The 22,564-nt window shown below is 39.8% G+C and overlaps 1 protein-coding gene and 1 pseudogene across 1 annotated transcript in view; one reads left to right on the top strand and one right to left on the bottom strand.

Moving 5' to 3' along the window:
- The first annotated feature begins 204 nt into the window (after positions 1-204).
- Map3k15 (mitogen-activated protein kinase kinase kinase 15) overlaps positions 205-22,564 on the top strand; it is a 152,111-nt gene continuing 129,751 nt past the window's right edge. The window contains exons 1-4 of the mRNA XM_051140967.1: positions 205-284; positions 447-721; positions 16,419-16,558; positions 18,669-18,692. Coding sequence (XP_050996924.1) covers positions 205-284; positions 447-721; positions 16,419-16,558; positions 18,669-18,692 — 519 coding nt within the window. The remainder of the gene's footprint in view (positions 285-446; positions 722-16,418; positions 16,559-18,668; positions 18,693-22,564) is intronic.
- LOC127186079 (uncharacterized) lies at positions 10,462-10,636 on the bottom strand (annotated as a pseudogene).

Below are 22,564 nucleotides of genomic sequence, written 5' to 3'. Positions count from 1 at the left end.
TTCTCCCGGGCTTTCAAAGGGCGCACGGGGGCAAGCCGGTCCTGAGCGTCGCTCTGCCGGGCGGCTAGAGAACCCGTCTTCACCTGTCCGCCGCGGGCTCTCCTCACTCTCCGGGTCCCTCCAGCTGCCATCCGTCGCCTCTGCAGCAGGTGCAGCGAGGACCGCTCCTCAGCTTCGAAGCCGCCTGCCCTGCGGGCCAGTCACATGGAGGGAGGCGGCGGCGGGCCGGCCCCAGCTGAGAAGCTGGAAGAGGCGGGCGTGTCGCCTCAGGGCAGGTTGTCTCCGGAGCCCGAGGGCGCCGGGGGGCTCGTGGGGCCCGAGGGCGCCGCGGGGCTCGTGGGGCCCGAGGGCGCCGCGGGGCTCGTGGGACCCGAGGGCGCCGCGGGGCTCGTGGGGCCCGAGGGCGCCGGGGGGCTCGTGGGGCCCGAGGGCGCCGCGGGGCTCGTGGGGCCCGAGGGCGCCGCGGGGTTGGCGGGGCCCGAGAGCGCAGTGGAGGCTGCAGGCGGTGAGGCCGAGAGCGGGCGCGGGCCGCGCCGGGCTCTGAGGGCAGTATATGTGCGCAGCGAAAGTTCCCAGGGGGCGGCGGCCGAGTGCCCCGAAGCCGGGGCGCTCAAGTGTCTGCTTCGGGCCTGCGAAGCTGAGGGCGCCCACCTCACCTCAGTATCCTTCGGGGAGCTGGACTTCGGAGAGACAGCGGTGCTTGATACCTTCTACGACGCAGGTGAGGGCGGGTACCCCCTTGGTTCCTTCAGCTGTCCTTGCCCTCTCACAAGCCCTGCCACCCCTCCACTCTCTTCCCTGGCCACTCTTGTGCAGCCGCCCTGCCATCCTCCCACCCTTAATGCTTAGGACAAATCTCTACCTCCTGTTCAGGGTAGATCAAGTAAGGCGCCTTTGCACAGTTTGAGACCGTTGGCACTTTAGACCTATTTCACCTTGCTTTTTTTTCTTTTTCTTTTCTTTTCTTTCCTTTTCTTATATAATATATAAAATAGCCAACAACCTAAGAAACACACTATCGCCCAAGATGGCAGTGCACAAACTTGGGTCGCTACCCCCACAAGAGTCGCATAGCAGATATGAAGTAGCAACGAAATAATCTTATGTTTGGGGGTTCACCACAACACGAGGAACTATATTAAGGCATGAGGTAGGTCGAGAGCCACTGACTTAAGATGTTGAGCCCGTTCCCCACGTTGTTTTCTCCTGGAATATCCCTAATGCATGCTCCTTGCTATAATCATCTGGGAGAGCTGTTAAAACTTATTGTGAACTTAAAATGGCTTACTCAGCTAATCCTAGGAGACAGAAACAGGAGGATTGAAAGTTCAAGGCCAACCTCCGTTACATACGGAGTTTGTGGCCAGCCTAGGCTACAAAGTGAGACTCTGCCTCAAACAAACAAGCAAAAAAAAAAAAAAAAAAGTGTGCCCATCATCAGACCAGTGACATCCAAGATGAGGCCATGGGAGTGTTTAATTCTTCTAGGTGAAGAATTCTACAACCAGAAGTGGCAATTAGTGCCTGACAAGCATGTATGTGTTGAATCTTAGAGTTTTTACACACTTTCACATACATAGTGGGGTATAACCTATCACTATGTGACTTTTTAATCTCATAATGTGATCCGTTGCTAGACCAGGACAGTGTTTCCAGGCTCCCTGTGGTGAGTGTGACATAACCATTCAGCTTTCAAGTCACCACTTTTGAGTTGACAACAGTTCCTTCCTGCCTGTTTTCCTTACTTAACCTTTGGGGATAAAATTGTGGAACCTGGATGACATTCATCAGCGTTGTATGTGACACAGCAATTAACAGGAGATGTTTGTGCTTTCGTTTCTCCTCTGGTCAAATGGAAGTAAGTGTCTACCTTAAACCTAAAAGCATATAAGCAGAGACATCGGGAGTTGTTTTCAAAAAGTGTTCATGGGATGCTGTCTTATAGCAGGAAAGGTGTCTTAGTTGTGTGTGTATAAAACTCAGGGTTTTCAAATGTTTTGCAGGTTCTACCACTGAGCATCCCTCCCACCCCCTACCCCCTCAATGCCAGTCAATTCAATTCCTTGTTTACTGGAGGCAGCCCAGATGTAGATTTTTTTTTCACAGCAAATGGCCAAACCCACCCCCATCTGGAAAGAGGTGGAGCATTAGGCTTGTTCAAACAAGTGACAGCTGGACCCGTTCAACACACTCTCTTGACATTTCTGACCAAGTTGAGTATACTCGAGCATCACATCTTTTCAGAGAAGTTGTTCAGGAGCCCACTTCACCTAGAACCACTCCGTTTTCTCTACTTTATTCATTCTGCTCCAAGATGGAGTTTGAACAGATTCTTTGAAAAGTAAAATGTTCATTACACCATGTCAGACACATCCCTCCCCTCCTGTCTACTGACAGTAAGTTGATTTCTGTGTAATGCCTTTTGCTTTTCTGGGCCTAATGACATATATTTTACATGCCTGTACATGGTATATGGTACATCTTTGCCTGCTGTCTAGGCTCCTTTGAAAAGATTGGGTATGACAGGGTGGACAGCAAACCTGAGCATCAGCCTTGCTCACTCTGGATTCACATTGTTTACTTTTGCCTACACCGTGAATCTCCTTTCCCTTGTCATGAATAATTTCTATCAATGCTATTGCAATAAGTGAGTTTTTGATTAAATAGATGATCTCCACATCCCTTCCCTCTCCTAGCTTCCTGATCTCCACTTTTACAAGCTTTTTTTTGTGTGTGGCATTTTCCACCAAAAAAAAAAAAAAAAAAAAAAGATAGAAATCTGTCCTTGGCTGTTTTGTGTAAAAAATTCTAAAACCAGGATGTCCAGTTGAGTAGCCTCTGGCCACATGTAGCCATTTACATTTAAATTGTTTTAAATGTAATAAAATATGATCTGTAGACATAGAATAGCCCCATTTTAAGTGCTGAGTATGAACAGCCAGTATAGTATGGACAGTATGTGGAATGGCAAAGATAAAATGTTTTCCTCATAGTAGAAGGTCTCTTTGACAGTGCTGTTCTAGAACAAGACTAGTTGGAGAGGGCAACTATTAAACTGTCCCTGGGGGAATCATAGAGGTGTGACATTAGGCATTTCTTGTCTTCTATTCTCATAGCAGCTCAACACTGGCTTAGATTTTCTTATACTGTTTTTTTGTTTTTGTTTTTGTTTTTGTTTTTGTTTTGTTTTGTTTTTGTGGTCATGTGTATGTTTGTGTATCTTAGATTTTTGTGTCATTAGCAAAAGGTTGATTGGAAGAGCTTCAGGAAAGCCGTGGGCTAACGGAAAAATCTAAAAGAACTCCACCTGGGGCTGGGAATGTGCCTTAGTGGCAGAGCACCTGCCTAACATACATAAGGCAGGATATTGGAAAACAAAAGTATTTAATGCTGGATAGATGCAGCAGACTTTGACAATAGAATGAAAATAGAATGTTAACAATACTGTTTCCTTATTGGTTATTCACAGCTACTTAAAAAATAAATATAGCAGGAGATTAAAGATGGGTGTGTAACTCTGAAGCTGCCTCACTTGCTCCATCCTCACTGGAGAAAGTGGCTTGATGCACCACCATGTTTTCTTTCACTCCAGGAACCAGACTGCATAAGCCCCTGCCTGGACCTTAGCTGTTTTCTGATGTACCAGGCCCTTAGTGGCCCTTTCCTGAGCTGCCTTCTTTCTATGCTGCTGTTAATCCTATTCACTCAGCATTGAATCTGGACCGTCCCTCAACCCTTACCGTGTGGAAAGAGACTGCAGCTGCAGAATTCAATTGAACCATAGCTGCTCACCTTGAGTGCATTCTAAATAGAGAAATTTGGGAGCTGGTTCATTGCTTTACAGGTTGTATAGTATTTGTTACCAAGGAATGTATTTTTTTTAATCCCTAGCCTTCAACTTCCAAACAGTTTTGGTGTAGATGCCATAAACATTTAAAGCCCTCTATGTCTCAGGCTTTGAGATAGGTGCTATTCAAATCCTAAATTAAATAGTGTAGTTAGGGTAGGGTTGAAATACTACAGTGTGGGCTGGAAAAATGCGTGTGTCCCAGTACTTTGGGCAGGCTTTGAGCTACTGGGTGTGACAAGACTTGGCATAAATGCCTAGTGGGTGGTGGGGCTTGATTGTTGTGGGTGGTGGGGGAGGGATTGCAGGACTTGAAAATATGTCTCATTCTGGCTTTGAGGGCAGTCTGTGAGAGGGTAGCCTAGAAGGCAGGCAGAATTTGACTCACAGGAGAAGAAAGGAAAAAAGAAGGTGCATTTGATACTGACCCTCTTTTTCACTCTCAAATTATTTTTAACATGGAAAATTTCAAGCATGTACAGAACCAAGCTTCAGCAATTATTAACATTCTGACTTTCTTTTGATACTAGGGATTGAATCTAGTGCCTTACACATACTATGCAAGCATTCCAGCCGAGCTATAATCCCCCCTCTCATTCTATTATTCTCTTCCTTACCCATTCCCTAGCCATACTGTTACTATATTAATTAAATGTACAACATTGAAAAGTGACCAGCCCTTGTGTAACTCAAACTCTTATCATAGTAAAGAGTTATATTCCCACCTATGTCTCCTCCCACTTCCCTTTCCCTTCACTCCATTCATGACCCAAAAGAATGACTTGTTTGCCATCACTGTAGATTTGAGCTACCTTTTCTTGGTATTTCATATAAATGGACTCATGTAGTATATTTTTAAATTTTTTTATTTATTTTAATTAATTTATTCAGATTATATCTCAATTGTTATCCCATCACTTGTATCCTCCCGTTCCTCCCTCCCTCCCACTTTCACCCTATTACCCTCCCCTAGGTCTATGACCTCCTCCCTCACTATATGGTCATAGGCTATCAAGTCTCATCTTGGGAGCCTGCTTATTCTTTCTTTGAGTGCTTAGTATATCTTTTGTGGCTTCGTTCACTCAGCATGTTTTTGAGATTCACCCATAGTTATATGACATTTTTTAAATGGTAAGTACTGTTTCATCATAAGAATATGTACAGATGCTATGTGTGGTAAAAGCAAGTCTAGCCAATTAGCGAATTTGAGCTCTGGGTTCAGTGAAAGACACTGCCTCAAAGAATGAGAAGAGCAGTTAAGAAAGACACAACATCAACTTCTGGTTTCCACATGTGCTCCCATACACACACACACAAACACACACAAATATATATTCAGACCATTCTGTTATGGACACTTGGGTTGCTTCCAGTTTGAGGCTGTTACAAAGAAAGCTGCTACAAATATCTGTATGTCTTTTGCAGACATTCCTCTTAGAATACCTAGAAGTGAAATGACTAAGTTCAAGAATTAGATATATTTTCAGTTATGTAAGGGACTCAGTCCTTTATCTAAAGTGGTTATACCATTTTATATTCCCAGCACCAGTGCATGAGTTTTATATCATCATCAATACATTGTAGTGTTGATATTTTAAAATTTGGCTTTTTTAGTGAGAAGCATAGCAGTTTTTCACTGACGGATTTAACATGCCTTTCCTAAATGTTAATCATGTCATGTACCTTTCTATGTGATATGGATATGTCTTTCTCTCTGAGGTCTCCATTGACGTCATTTACCTATCTAATGGTTGGTTGTTACCTTCTTGTTGAATTGTCAGCTCCTTTTATATATTTTGTGTTTAAGAGCTTTGTCAGAGATATGAGCATCTCCCATATTTTGGTTTGCTAATTCATCTGTTAGTGGGTTTTGATGATGCAGTCTGATTTTTTTTATGTGCATTGTTGTGAGAGTGTCAGATCCTTAGAACTGGAGTTAGAGACAGTTGTGAGCCGCTATGTGGGTGCTAGGAATTGAACTCGGGTCCTTTGGAAGAATAGCCAGTGCTCTTAACCACTGAGCCATCTCTCTAGCCCTGATGCAGTCTAATTTAGATGATCTGTTTATGGGTTTTTATGGCTATGTGCCTAAAACACCTCTCAGGTTTTAGTTGTGCAGATACTGGTCTATATAGTCTTTTGAAAGCTTGCAGGTGTCACTTTGACATTCATATCACTGTGTCATTTCAAATAAAATTGATATTCTGAGAATGGCACCTTGGCATAAAAATTTTAGAGAGGCTAGTCTTGGCCTAAGGTAAGTCTGACATATGGAGGCTGGCAACAGGACTCTTGCTGCCTCCTTTCTTATACTTTAAAGACTCAGAAGTCCAGGTTCTTTAGGCAAATGGCCTGTCTGCCTTCTGAAGAAAAGAAATCTGCCTAAACAGACCAACATGAATCCTATCATAATAGCCCATTGACCCTTGAAATGCTAGTGATGCCTTGGGTTTATGCATCAGTTTGAAAGTCTACTGTATCATCTGTTGGCTGTATAACCCCTGGATAACTTTTTCATTTGTTTTATTTTTCCAGACAGGGTTTCTCTGTGTAGCCTTGGCTTTCCTGGACTTGCTTTGTAGACCAGGCTGGCCTCAAACTCACAGAGATCCACCTGCCTCTGCCTCTCTGGCTGGATAACTTAATGTATATGAGTCTTGTTAAAATAAATGCCTGAATAGGATAAATATCTCCCAATAAATGCTAGTGGCTTGAATTGAGCACATGCTCACTGTCCGTTCTCTCTGTACAATTCCTCTCTAACTGCCACCACTAACCATACCAGAAACCTCAGTGTATAGAGTAAATGTGCCTTGTGCAGTTGAGACTCTTGATAAATCTCTTAAACATTCATCATATAGTATGGTCTCCTGCAATTTTTATGAAAAGATCCCTGAGTTTTGGTGATTAAAGATTGCAGCTCAACTTCATTCCTTGTTCTGTGCTGAAGAAAAAGACAAAAAAGCCAGATTTGAGTGTGCTACTTGTTTTCCTTTTTTTTTTGTTTTGTTTTTGTTTGTTTTTTGTTTATTGTTTTCCTTTTTAATTGACATACAGCATATGTAGAAAAAATGGGTGAGTTTTTCCTGGTTTTATCCCTTTTTATAAATTTAATTTTAAAATTTATATCTTTCTATGACTGGCTCCTTTTGTTTATTGTTAGTTTGTGGGCTGCCTCTGTGACATCACTGTAGTCATGGCTTATTCTTTGCCATATCTCTATAGCAGTGTCTCTTAACCTTCCTAATGCTGTGACCCTTTAATATAGCTCCTCATGTGTGGTGACCTCCAACCATAAAACTATTTTTGTTGGTACTTCATAACTGTAATTTTGCTACTGTAATGAATTGCAATGTAAATATCTGTGTTGATCTTAGGTGAGGGATCACCTAGGGTTGTAACCCACAGATTAAGAACTGCTTGCTATAGTATTTCAGTGCAAGAAGATGCCACAAATTATTTGTTTTCTGTTATAAACAAGCATTTGAATTGCTTCTCTTTGGACATAATCATGAATAGTGCTGCTGTTATGAATATTCTAGTACTTAGGTTTTTTGACAACTTTATTGGGATGCAATGCACTTATATAAAGTATAAAGCTAAGTGGGTTTTGATATAGCCATAGTTATATTACTATCACCACTGTCTAATTTCAGACTATTCCTGTTAGCCCTCAAATAGCAACTCACTGGAATCTAGTGAAAACTGCACTAATTCTTTCTATGGGCAATGTTCCTAGCAACCTAGCCAGTTTATACTAGGATCTAGCTCTTAAAGGTTCCACTATTTTTATACCACCAACCTGGACATGAAATATTCCAACCCATGAACTTTAAGGACACACTTAAATCATATATAAAGCCATGGCTTCCAAATAGTCACTATCTGAACTGGGAGCTGTTCACATTAGTTTTTAATGCTATTTTATTTGGGGTATTTACTGCCTCTACCTCCCTTTTCCATTCCAATCCCTTCTGATACCCCAACAGTAGGTTTGAGAGAAAGAAGATTAGTGGAGAGGGGGTATAGACCTCTTTACTTTTCCCAGTTGTTTAGGGTCAATTGAAGCCCCCTCCCCAATCCTGGAGCATTGCTCTCCAGGTATTCCTCAAAGCCTTCTCTTCCTCTGTTTCCTCCAAGCTGCCACTTTGTCTCTCTCTCTCCACTCCCCTCCATCCTCTTCAAACTGCCACTCCTTCTCTATGAGTTCTCATATTTATATCCCTCAGAGTCCCCAGAATTAAACTAACTGCAGCTAACAAGGACCACACCCCCCACAAGGCATTTATCAGCTGTGGAAAAACTGAAGCCCATACTAAAATCCCACACTTGAGATCAAAACAAAAACATATTTACATAACATAACTGAGTTTTTTTTTTAAAGAAACCAAAACTCCGATTAAAGGGAGCAACTACCATTTTTTTTTTAAATGGCTGTTGGATTCATTAGTTTCACAAAGCCAAATTTTCAAACCTTGTTAGATAGATGGGTTTGTTTAAAGTGTTCTCTGTCCTGAGAATAAGAATTCTGGGGCTGGAAAGATGGCTCACTGGTTAAGAGCATTGTCTGCTGTTCCAGGGGTCCTGAGTTCAATTCCCAGCAACCATATGGTGGCTCACAACCATCTGTAATATGATCTGATTCCCTCTTCTGTCCTGCAGGTGTATATGCAGGCAGAGCACTGTATACATAATAATAAATAAATTTTAAAAAGGAATTCTGTTATCTAGAATGCTGCTTGTTCCTAAGCAGCTAAATCTTTGTAAAGGCTGTGACTTATAGAAGTATGTTCCATGCCAATAATAATCACTGTACATTCATTGCACAGTGGAAATCAGACATGAGAAAATACAATGAATCTAAAAAGGGTAAGGACAAAGAATGATGATTTTATTTCCAGCAGTGAGTTATCAGCACCAAATGAATTCAGTTGCCTTCAATGAAGGCTGTGGAGACAGATGCCAGTGAGGAAACATAAAGCACAGAATAGGTGAAATTAACAGTCATGCAAAAGTCCCAATGTTTAGTGATCTTGAAGGAACAATTGATTTTCTTAAGTGAAAGATAGCGGAGTGATTGTAGGAGAAATAGTTGTAAAATCCCCAAGTCCTTTCCCATTGACTGACACTTCAGTGAGACAGATAGAGGAGAACATAAATCTAGGACCTGTTTGCTATGATTTTGTCTCTGTAAAAGAAAAGCTTCATGTACCTATTCATAGTTGGTGGTATATGGCAAACAGTTATGCTCTAAAATAAAATAGCCTTTCTTTATTTCTTTTTTTCTTCCTTTTCTTTTTTTCAATACAGGGTTCCTCTGTGTAGCTTTAGCTGTTCTGGATTCACTTTGTAAACCAGGCTGGCCTCAAACTCGTAGAGATCTGCCTGCCTCTGCCTCCTTGAGTGCTGGGATTATAGGTGTGTACCACCATGCCCAATTTAAATAGCATATATTTCAAAAGTGAAGCAACACAATTTTTGAATGGAGAGATTGTGCTTAGAAAACCCTTCTAAAAATAAGGCTTAAATTTTCCCTCATTTTATTGTTCTATAAACAATAGAAGAAATACGAAAAGAGACTACCATGTGATGAAGATGAAACGTTGAGGCAATATGTACAAGAGAAGCCACAGTAGGGACTGTGGAAGTCTTACAGTGTGGATGACCATGATTATATTGGAACTCCTTAAACTGCAGCCTTGCTTGCAGTATAATCTGGCACAATGTTGTTCTGCATTGTTAGCTGGAAAGCAACATGCATGTGCAAAAAAACAGAGCCTTAAGTCATGCTGTGTTGTATTTTACAAATACTTCATGGTGTTTAAAAAAGTAAAATTAGACACTGCAAATCTGTTCACCTTACTGGGCATACACAGTTTATTTATATATGATTTATTTTGGTCTTACAAAAAAAATGAAGTACTAGGAGACAAAAGATGGAGTTTCTTGATGTCCCTACTTTTTACCCTTCTTATTCCTAGTTAAATCTCAACGACCCAAGCAAGTGATATTACTCATGTGATAATAGCACTTGGTAAGGATTTTCTGACACTGAATTGGTGGGTTAGCTCTTTCTGCTTTTTACAGTATTGGAAAATACATTTAAATGACGTAGCATTCTTGGTACTCACCTGACCTGACGTTTGTTAGAAATGAGGAACAGTGAAGAAAGACAGCTCTAATTATAATAGAAGTCATTAGACATGGCTTATGTTCAGTAAAGGTGAGCTTTTTATTTTTTATTTTTATTGTTTTTGTTTTTCGAGACAGGGTTTTTCTGTGTAGCATTGGCTATCTTGGACTCACTTTGTAGAGCAGGCTGGCCTCAAACTCACAGCAATCTTCCTGCCTCTGCCTCCCGAGTACTGGGATTAAAGGCATGTGCCACTGTGCCCGGCTTGAGCTTTTTATTTTTAAGACAGTTTTAATGGGACCAACATTACCAGACATACATCCAATTAGATTTTTTTTTGAGACAGGGTTTCTCTGTGTAGCCTTGGCTATCTTGGACCCACTTTGTAGACCAGGCTAGCCTTGAACTCATAGAGATCTGCCTGCCTCTGTCTCTCTGAGTGCTGGGATTAAAGGAGTGCACCACCATGCCTGGCTCTAATTAGAGGTGTACTATTCCTAAAGATACTGCATGGAGTGGATGGAGCAAGCTCCTATTCCAACTCCTAGTTCCAAAAATCCATTAAATATATCGTTCTCAAATAGAGGACATGTCTGATATTAAACTGATAAGAACAGATACTACACTTGATCTTAGCCAAAAGGCCGAAAAGTGATTCTAATTAGATTTTTTAATGTCTCTGGCAGAAAAGTTATTCTGAACTCCAGATCTTTGTTTAGAGAAAAAAACATTATTTAAAATCATTCCTTTTTTTTCTTTTTTTCTACTGGAAGATAGGCTTACAGACAATCTGGAATGTATTTAAAGACTGGCATGAGCCAGTGTGAGCACACAATTATTATGAGACACATAATTTGCTATGATATCATTAATGTCATGACACATAAATTCAGTACCTTCAAATTACACTAAAAAGTATGGTTTTATTTGTTACCTATAAAATATTTAACATATTTAGCATAGAACAGGTAGAGCCCTTCCCTTGTCCATGCTGAAATTGTGGCTGCCTTGATCTTGGGCAGCTTTTATCAAAAGGCTTTTTTTTTCTTTTCTTTTCTTTTCTTTTTTTTCTTTTTCTTTTTTGGTTTTTCGAGACAGGGTTTCTCTGTGTAGTCTTGGCTGTCCTGGACTCACTTTGTAGACGAGGCTGGCCTTTAACTCACAGCTCACAGCGATCTGCCTGCCTCTGCGCCACCATGTCCAGCTGCTTTTTTTATTTTAAGAATTTAAAGGGTTTTAATGAATTAAAATTATATATATTTCATCTCATTTCACAGTAACACATCTTGGAATAATTATAATTGATATATTTATATATCAATCATATATATATTTATGATACTTACTTCAATGGTGAATTCAAACAGTGTTGAGGTTTCAACTGAAGCCGTGGCTTTTTGCATTTGCTGATGGAGAATCACTTCCTAAAGAGTGTTAACTGCTCTACGTGGGTGGGTGCCTGCCTCATGACTAGGGAAGATGAGTTATGCTATATAGCCTCTCCTCAAAGGCTAGCTTGCATCACTAGGAACTAACTGGAAGGAACTGGAAAGTAATGGTTGCTAAGAGCACAGAGTGCATTTAGTAATGAAAACCTGCATTTTATCTCTTCTTTTGGAATCGGTGATCTGTTTATCTAAGATTTAGCCTGATACATAAATTGTTTTGCTCCCAGGTAGCTCAGTTTTAGTGAGTCAGGAAAGTAGTGAGCCTCATCTAGGCCCTGGCCAGCCAAAGACTTGGGGCCAGAAAAGGTGAGGTTGAGCCCTGTCTGTATTCTGCCCTAGCTAAGTGGCCTTGAGGAGTCTGTTAATGGCTTTGTGCTTCATTTCCCTCACCTGCAAAGTAAAGCCAGCCCTTTCCCTACCTGTCTTCTTTAAAAGGCCTCTGAAACTCAGCTGAGATGTCTGCAGGTATTTTCCATGTGGTAAAGCTTAAAAATGTTGTCATAAGTAAAGATTTGAGGGGATTAATTGTCTCTTTTTCTTTCTCCTCTTTTTAATTGTATTGGATTTTTTTGTTTGTTTCTGTTTTGAAATGCAGTCTTACTTTGTAACCTAGGCTGATCTGGAATTCACAGCAATCCTCCTGTCTTTTGAGTTTTGAGTGCTGCGATTACTTGGATTGGTGGCCTCTTAAAAAATTTTCAGTTTGGTGTCTTATCAGAATTAGTATTTAGAAACCTAATACTGGATTAGTGTCATAAATGCTCTAGATCTTGTTTAAACACAAATCCTCAAAGTGAATTCAGTCTGTTCATTTGAGTGACAAATATCAGTCAAGTAAAAGTTTTAAATTTGATGAGCCCAACATGGTGGCATATGCCTTTAATCCCAGCAGTTGGGAGACAGGCAGCATATCTCTATGAGTTCAGGGCTAGCCTGGTCTAAATAGTGAAACCCTGTTTGATTTTTTTTTCAAATTTGAAATGTTTTTACTGTTGAACATAAAAATCACTTAGAATTTGGAGAGGGGATAATTGTTGAGACAGTTTTGCTGTATAGCTCAGGCTGACCTGGGAATTTGTAATCCTCCAGCCACTGTCTTCCTACGTACCTTTCTAGTTTCAATTAGTACTGGAGAGTTTCTGTCCAAGACCTGGGTAAAGACACAGAAGGCCTCCTTTCTAGAGGTGGTGAGGCCAGTATCCAGATTCCAGTGCAGAATATTGAGAGGGCACAGAAAGGAAGGAATTTGCATTATCAGATGAAAACTTAGTCCACTTAACAAAAGCTCACTCCATCAGGTTCAGAACTACATACAGGAATGGACTGAGTAACTTAAAGACTCCTATCCTTCAGCTCTGTGCTAAGTCTCTTCTCACCACTCTCTTTTCTCTTCTTCTCTTTACTTCTTTTCCTCTAACGTTAGTAGTTGGTATGGCCTTGGAATTAGCATTATCATTGCCTCTTATAGTAATATCACTATAAAACACATTAATTTTGATAAATAATAGAGTCCAGGGAAAAACTCTGGTAGGCAGAATACCTAATATATTCTGCTGTTATTTTTGACTCTGTGAATATATCTGCAGAGAACAGAATTATCCATTTGAGATAGTGACCCAGTTGAGTTGTAAAGCATTTCCTTAATATATACATTTGCCCTTTATTAGCAATAAGCTCTAATAGGTGGATTTTAATATGATAGACTCCTGTGTTAAAACCTTTTATGACTATTTTAAAATAAAATACTCTAAGTGATACATTGATACTATTTTTTCCTTTAAGTTCTCATCTTTCAGCCATACATCCTGAAATCTATAAGGAGAAAACAATATGACATCTAGTATTTGCTCAAATGAGTATAGAAGGGGACGGTGTAGGTGGCAGTAGAGATAAAAGCTGGTCGGGGCTTATAATTTGTGAGATGAGGAGCATTGGAATTTCACTATACTCTGTGTATGTCCATGATAAAAAGGGGTTCAAGAACTTACCACAGGCTCCTCATTGTCTCAAGGTAGAGTCCAGTCCCTTTGTGATTCCTTGACCACCTGTTACCTAGTGACTCTTCCAGATTCATCTCCAGAGGTGTTCTGGCTCCCATATTAACATTTGCATTCTGTTTTGCCCCTGGCCTTTTTCACATTTTTTTCTTCTTAAAACACTCTTCCCTTTCATTTCCATCCTCTATTACACTCCAGTTAGTGTGTCATTCTTTCAATTTCCCAGGTAGCATATAACATTATTTCCTCCAGCCCTCTGTTAACTGCCCCAAAATACTGTTGAGGACCTTCCTTAACCATAGATATACCTATCGCTAGGTTCCTCCCATTTAGCCTTTGGCATAGAAACTTTATACCCACTTCCTTTTGGTCACCTGCATCATTCATTCTCATTCTCATTCCCTCCCCCTCCCTCCCTCTCCCCCTCCCTCCCCCTCCCTCCCTCCCTCTCCCCCCCCCCTGTGTATTTGTGGGGAAAGTGCCTGCGCATGTGGAGGCCATAAATCAACTTTGGGTGCCATTCCTCAGGAACTGTCTACCTTGTTTCTTAAGACAAAGTCAATACTAAGACCTTGAGTTTACTGATTACGCTAGGCTAGCTGGCCAGTGAACTAGGGATGGACTTAACTCCACCTTACAACCTAGGGAAGTATGTACTAGCTAACATGCAGGACTTACTTTGTAGACCAGGCTGGCCTCAAACTCACAGCAGTCCGCCTGCCTCTGCCTCCTGAGTGCTGGGATTAAATTAGGCATAAGCCACCACCCCCGGCCCATGCCTGGCTTTTTTATGTGAGTGCTGAGGATTGGTCTCAGGTCCTTGTGCTGATATAACACACACTTTGCCAACTGAGCTATCTCTTCAGTTCCTGTACTATAAAAGCGTTTTGAGGAAAATGATTATGCCCTATTTACACTTGTATCCTTGGTATTGAGCACAATGCCTGGCCTGCAGGTGGCAATTCATCTTTTAAGAGAATAAAATGCCCACCACCCCAGGGTTTAGTGACACTTGCCCTTGCATCTTCAGTGTCTCAGTACAGAACCAGTGGTGCTTGGAGCTGGTATGACTTTAAATTGCACTTCGTTTTTTCCTGCCTACAGCTCTAGTCTGTTGTGTTTCATCAGTACTTTTATGGCCTTTCTGTGACCCAAAGCATTACAAATATAGGTTTGAACACTCATTCATGTCTTTCTACTACATGTGATGAAGAAGCTCCCATCACTCAGACATGGAGCTTTTGCATGCATGTGCGCGCACGCGCGCGCGCACACACACACACACACACACACACACACACACACACACAGACATACATATTCTCTCTCACACACACACCCTTACACACCCTTGAAGTTTAAAAGCTCTGAAATGGCAACAAATTTAAACTAGTTGCTCCTCTACTATGACAGGTCACAACTTCAGGGAACATTTTTATGGCTAAGGTGAACCAGTAGCTGTGGCACAGAAATGCTCATTGTAACAGCTTGAAATAGGAAAGAGGAAAAAAACTGACTAAAATCTCCATGTGTAGATGGGGTAAAGAAATTGTGATTTAGTCATCATGCAATGGAAACTAATACAGAAATAAAAAAGTAAGGACTATACTGAGACAAACTGGTTAAGTCACATCAAACACTAGAATGTCAGTGTGTCAACTGTGATAGTTAATGAATATAAAGTTCAGAGACATGTGAATCCAAACAATAAACGGCGTGTATTATAGTCTTTTCGGGCTGCTGGAACCAACTCTCATAGCCTGGATGGCCTGAAAATAACAGATTTATCTCTCAATTCTGGAGGCTGGGTACCAGAAAATTCTATGTCTGAGGACAGTCTGCATTTGTCTTGGTGTCCTCATTGATGTAGAATGGGACAGCTCAACTCTCTGGAGCCTCATTGAAGAGGACACTGATTTCATTCATGCATATTCAGCCCTCATGACCTATCACCTGTCAAAGGCACCATCTCTAAATACTGCCACATGAGGGGCTTGGTTTCAACACATGAAATTTGTGGACATGCAGACATTCAGCTTATAGAGTGCACATATATGCAGGGAAGTGGTACATAGATGAGGAAAGTCTTCTCTGGCAGAATGGAGGATATGTGAGGGTCTGACTAGTATTAGAATGCTAATAAGCACATGGGGTTTACTCCATTACCTTTCATTAATAGGTATGTGTGTTCTTTGTATATCTATTTCATAAGAAGAACCACCACTGAAAACAAATCTGTTAGCAAGTTCTAAATGAGAGTATATTCTCAGCACTTAAAAAGGAAGACAAGGGAGGCAGAGGCAGGTGGATCGCTGTGAGTTCGAGGCCAGCCTGGTCTACAAAGTGAGTCCAGGACAGCCATGGCTAACACAGAGAGACCCTGTCTCGAAACCCCCCCCCCAAAAAAAAAGGAAGACAAGCTGGGCAGTGGTGACACATGCCTTCAATCCCAGGCTATACAGAAAAACCCTGTCTTTAAAAAAAAAGGGAAACAAGACAGGTATATTGCCACATGCTTTTAATCCCAGAACTTAGGAGGCAGAGGCAAGCTCACCTCTGTGAGTTCCAGGTCATCCATCCAGGGCAGCATATTAAGACCCTGTTTTCTCTCTCTCTCTCTCTCTCTCTCTCTCTCTCTCTCTCTCTCTCTCTCTCTCTCTCTCTCTCTCTCTCTCTCTCCCTCTCTCTCTCTCCCTCCCTCCCTCCCCTCCCCTCCCCTCCCATCACTCTCACTCTTACACTCCCTCTTACACTCTCTCACTCACTCATGCATACATATATTATGTTCCTTCATTATTCTTGTGGAATTCTTATGGCTTTTCTTTTATAGTTCATGAGAGGTAATCTAATTAAATAATTCCTTGCTTTATGTAAATAGCTGATGATAGAAATGCAAATTATGATAAGCCTGATTGATGATCAGCATCAAGTAGAAGAATTAAGTACACAGATCACTTCAGCTCTCTCAACTCTTGTCTCCTTGTTCATCTCAGATGTTGCCATCGTGGACATGAGTGATATCTCCAGACAGCCTTCCCTTTTCTACCATCTTGGAGTCCGAGAGAGTTTTGACATGGCTAATAATGTAATTCTGTACTATGATACTGATGCTGACACTGCTCTGTCATTGAAGGTAAGGAGCACTGTTTGCCACAATATGTCCAGTTGAAATATAACTTAGAGCATTGGAGGTTAGGAAATGTACTAAAGAATTACTTATAAAATTTCTTCCTTCCCACCACACTTGCTGGCTTCTGCAGATGACCCTCTGCCTTCTGTGTGAGCATCCTTGTTAAATTAAGCTTTTGTAGGCACTGAAGCAGAAGCAAAAAATCTGTTATTTTCCATTGATGTAAACACATGGCTCTGAGTCCCCTTGTGGGCAGTGTGAACCAAACCAACGTGTTATAAAAATTAGTCCTCAGTTTGCTTAAGAAATCATATGAAGACACCTAATAGTTACTCGAAATGAACCAAAAATAGCAAAGACATAATCAATATTTCATTTTCCACTAGTCTGAAAGTAAAGATAGACTGTGGAAACCCGTATGTTCCTGCATAATTATTTTATTATTGAAAATTTAAAAAATGTGGTTTTTGAAAACTTTATGCAAGCTTTCTTGGATATCATAATACTTTAAAATGTTTATATTAATAAAATGTAAATTCCTGATGGGAATTATTCCAAACTTCATCTTTTATTAATAATATTGAATATCTTAGCAATATCTGGGAAATCCTGGTCTATGTGAAATCACTTTAAGAGTAATGTATTAGTTTGTTTACAGCCACACCTCTCAATCTTGACTGGCCTTTAAAATTACCCAAAGAGCAGGTAAATGCCCCAAGGCCCAGGTCATGCCCAGATCAATTAAATCACAGTCTCTTGGGGGGGGGCTTCCACAAGTTTTTTTTTCTTTTAGAACTTCCAAATATACAACCATGGAAGAGAACCAGTGGTTTAGAGAGTTGGGCTTCACAGACATCATCCTTAAGTGTTCAGTTCCCTCAGTGCTAAAAATCATGATTATATAGCAGTAGAGTTTGATACCAAAGTTAGATGTTTAATGTTTCTTGAGATTTATTAGTAAACCAGATTTTTCTGGTTTCTTTAATGATTAGAGATTATTTCCTGCAAGAAATGCTACCTGTTTTAGATGTGTAAAGTGTATATAGTAAATTTTACACATACTTTACATAAATTTTTACTGTGTAACTTGAGGTCAGGAGTATAGAAATCATTCATGTGATTGACAAAAGAAACTTTTGTCAGTATAAGTTACATTATAGAATAGTTTCTAAAGACTTTAAACCAATCTAAATTATTTTAGATTTGTATATATTAATTGCTTTTGACTAAATTAGTTGTGCTTAGAAAACTTTAAAAATTATAAATATGAAAATTTATATTTATATTTTGAGAAACATAGTTAGAATTTATTTTCCCTCTTTTATGTTTTTTTCTCAACTGTGTCTTAGCAACGCCTTCAATAAAATCCTATGAGCTAGATAAGTTTTAATTTTTTTATAGTTGTAGGTGTTACAAAGTTTTAAACTTTTTTAATAGTACAAATATTTCCTAAAATGGAAATGACTAGCCAGGTATACCTAACACCAAAAGCAGGAGACTATTATTACCAGAAAACAGAAATGTCACAATATATAATACATGTTTTATAGAGAAGCCATTTAATTATGTATTCCTTTTAAAAATATATGGGGGTTTAGAGTAAAAAAAATGCTGCAATCAAGTGCCATCATGCTGCTAACAAATCCTATTGTCATTATACATCTCTAGTAGGGTACCAGGACTATTTTGAGGAACACCATTCTGTGAGAAGGTTGACCATGGCATGTCCTGAAGCCTTCACATTAGTCCATTCAAGAAGTGGTTCCAAATTGAAGCATAGCCCAGTGCTTTACATCCTGGAATTCATGTTTTTCTCTGGCAAGGCAAGACAGGGCATTGAGTACCCCAGAGTGAAATCTTAAAGTATATATGAATAAATAAGTCTCTGATATGTATGAGAACATTTTTATAAGCATAAATCTCTCTCCCAGTAGTTGCAGAACAAAATCAATTATGGTCAGTTTTCCTTAGCATCTGAATATTATTGTTTGAATTTCATTCTATTTGAAGCTTTCAGAGGGGAAACCAAGTGATTAACCCTTTAAGATTGGGAGAATACTGCCTTATGAGAACTGACTTTAAAATTATATTAATATTTTCTGTTTCTTTTCAGGATATGGTTACTCAAAAGAACATAGTAAGTATTACATTTTAAGATTTTTGGCCATATTCATATAAATTAGTAAAATGCTTGACTCATGATCATATATGTAGCAAAGAGGTTTTTAAAAAATATTTTCATTTATTTTAAATGTGTATGGTAGGGTGGTGGGGCCATGCACCATGGCGTGTATGTTGGAGTCATTGCTCTCTTTCTACCATGTGAGTACCAGGGACCGAACTCAGATCATCAAGCTTAGTAGAAAGTACCTTTAGTGGCTGAGCCATCTTACCAGCCCACACTGGTGATTTTTTTTAAAATCATGCCTGTTGGTTTTGATTCCAAGAAAATAATTAAAAATCACTTGTTCCACAAATCAATTGGTAGTGCAGGACCCATCCAATCACTTTGAGAGTGGGGTAAAAGGTCAGGTCAGGTAAGTATGTATTTATTACTCACTAGGGCTTTGAACTTTGGTACAATTTGGTTGTTTATGAATTGGGTCAGTCCTCCTGCAGTCAACAAAAGTCGTTTTTTTGTTTTTTTGTTTTTTGTTTTTTGTTTTTTGTTTTTTTTCTGGAGCGCAACCTGCCATACTTGCTCACCAAAGTTTTCCTGGTGATGAAGGAATGTGAACTTGTATCCCAGTTCATATGGGGGCCAAGCCTGATGTTCTCTTGACACAAATTGAAAAGAAGTGGGATAGAATTCCATTTCCTTCTGTTTCTGTTTCTTTCTTAAGTACTGAAGTCTCCAGATTGGCTTCAAACAAGTTCCTGTTCTTGCATCCTTTAATTACTCTGCTGCTTTGAACAGACTAATGAAACTGTCACCCTAACATTTCAATAGATCACTTCCTCAGAAATAGTCCCCAAATTACCCTATATATTTTTTTAAAAATTCATCCAGGTGATGGTGATGTACACCTTTAATCCCAGAGCTCAGGAGGCAGAGGTGGGAAAATCTCTTGATTTGAGGCAGCCTGGTCTGCAGAGCAAGTTCCAGGATGGACATGGCTACACAGAAAAACCCTGTCTTGAAAAACAAAACAACATTTTATTTTATTTTATTTTATTTTATGGGTATGGTTGTTTTTGCCTGCATGTCTATTTGTGCACCATGTGCATGCATTGTCCAGAGTCCAGAAGATGGTATCCAGTGCCTCAGAACTGGAATTACATATGATTGGGTTCCTAGGTGGGTGCTAAGAATCAAAACCAGGTCCTCTGAAAAGCAATCACTGTTCTTAGTGGATGAGCCATCTTTCTTTCTTTCTTTCTTTCTTTCTTTCTTTCTTTCTTTCTTTCTTTTGTTTTGAGACAGGGTTTCTACACTTTGTAGACCAGGCTGGCCTCGAAATCACAGTGATCCGCCTGCCTCTGCCTCCCAAGTGCTGGGATTAAAGGCATGCACCACCACCGCCCAGCCAAGATCGATGGGCCATCTTTCTAGCCCTACCTGTTGGATATACCCCAAGCTACTTCCCACCACCCTCTAATATATGGCATTGTGGTTTGAGAAACTGTAACCTGGACTCAGGAATAAGTCCTTTGATCACAGCTTCTTTCCTACCAGCCCTTTTAGAAGGAAAGGCTTCCATTCCACTTTTCCTATTCCACCTGGAGTTACTCCAGGGACATGGTGGAAAGGGCCCAGGAGATGAGGTTCCCAGCAGGGCACCCTCTTTAGGAGAGTAGGAGCTTTATGTAATTACTTCTTCAGAGGGTCCCACTGAGCAGCTGAGGGACTCAGGTAGAAACAAAGTGATTCCTGTTGGAACGTGGATTTGGAAACAGATATTTTTAGAAAATAAGACAAGAAAGTGCTTTGGAGTTCCTCTTCAGAAAAGAAATGGAAATGCATGTGCCTTTCTGGCATATCCTCTTGATCACCCAGGAGTTCTTTTAACATTTGTAGTAATTCTAAGTATAACCTAGCCCCATTCTTCTATTGTGGTTTGTTTGTTTGGGAATGACTTATTCCAGAGGATTTGGCAACAGCCACTTCTGCTACAGTTGGCATTTTATTAGAATTCAATGCCCAGTATTCTAATGATTGAGAAGGTGTAAAGTATTAGAGCATTCAGAAGAATTAAGAAAATGAATGGCTGTAACTTGAAGGAGACTAAATAACATCAAATAGGAAAGACCGGAGTGAAACAAAGGTGAGAGTGCTTGTATCCATGTTCATCCTTCCCTGATATCTTCTTTCTGGCAACAAAAGAGAGTTATTTTTTCCACTCCAGGTGGGATGGAAGTAAGGCAAAGAGGAATGGTTTGCATCAGCAAAATGGACAACTTGCAGCTAAACATTAAAACAGAATGTCAAAGTAAATTGGTTGAATTTTAAGAAGCGTTTGCTCAGTTATCCCATCTGTGGATTGGGTCTTACAGTCATATGGCATCAGAGGTTACAAGAGAGAAACTGATAAAAATTGTTGGTATGTGATTACTTTGGAAAGATTATAAATACACATGCATCCCTTCCCCCATTACTACTATAGCCACCATAGTCACTAGGTAGTGAGGTGGAAAGCTCTGTGAATCGGGTATAGACTAACCACCATACTCTGAGCATGCAGACATGTTGTTATGCTTAAAATAATGTGTATGTAAGTGAAAACTAAGCTGTTCTGTGGTCTTCAGGGAGTGGTTAGCTGGTTCTAGAATTGTGCCTGAAAATGCATTACTTTAAAGCTGATATGAAAGAGGGGTAGGCGTACTGGTCCTCATTTTCAGGAGCAATGCTTGGTAGGGACTTTGAGGAAGGATGATAAGGCCATTCCTAGTCTTCAGAATGGAATATCCTCAGCTGTCCTGGGCTCCTTTGTTCTTTGAGGTAATTTGTGTTCACCCCCTTATCAGATAATGCTTATATTCTCATGTCCTTGCATTTCTGTTATGCTTTACTTAGATATAATGTACACACCATTTAAGCCCACTGTCTGTCTCAGTGATTTTTAATAAATTATAGAGTTGTTCAGCCATTGCAGTGATCCAGTATTAGAATATTTACATCAATTCCTAAGCATCCCACTTGCAGACAAGCCCTTAACTTCAAGCAGCTGCTAATCTCTACCTATTTTATACATTTGTCTTTTCATATAAGTGGAACAAGCATTATGTATTTTTTGCCTTTCTTTCACTTAGCATGATTATTTAAAATTTTATTCATGAAGTAACATACACTCATAGTTCTGTTCTTTTTTGTTGATGAATGGCATTCCATTGTGTGGATAGTCCATGTGTATTCTCTCTATTCCTCAATAATAGTCACTTAAGTTGTTCACACATTATTTTTGTTGTTGATTTGACACGGAGTCTCAAGGATACATACTAAATTCAAGGTTAGCCCAGACTATATGAGACTCTGTGTAGTCTGGGCTAACCTTGAATTTAGTATATATCCTTCTTAGTCCTAGAAATTACCATAGTTAGAGCTCCTTTAAACATTTACTTGTCCTCTACCATGACATACCATATCCTGAAACCATGAGCCCAAAATAAAAATTTTATCAAGTTGCTTTTGTGAAGAATTTTATAACTGCAATATGAAAAGTAACGAAAGTAGCATCTTAACAGTACTAAATTTTTAAATCCATGAACATGGACTATCTTTGCATTTATTTTGGGTATGACAACAGTGTTTCATAGTTTTCAGAATACACATTTTCCTCACCTTGATTTAAATTCAATTAGACTTTATTCTTCTGGTTGTTTTTATAAATGGAACTGTTAATTTATTTTCCAGAATTTATTATAAAAAAATCAGTTCACCAAAAAAATCTATTAATACCACTGTTTTAGTTCATGATTCAAATATTTGAAAACTGCAATGTTTTTGTTTTTTGTTGTTGTTTTTGGTCAGAGTTCTAAGAAATGACTTCTCACTTTTGCTGTATTTTTATC

Source organism: Acomys russatus, chromosome X (genome assembly GCF_903995435.1).
Source record: "Acomys russatus chromosome X, mAcoRus1.1, whole genome shotgun sequence".
In the NCBI taxonomy this organism is placed as follows: Eukaryota; Metazoa; Chordata; class Mammalia; order Rodentia; family Muridae; genus Acomys; species Acomys russatus.
Note: the sequence above shows the minus strand (reverse complement) of the source record. Positions and strands in the feature narration are given on the sequence as shown.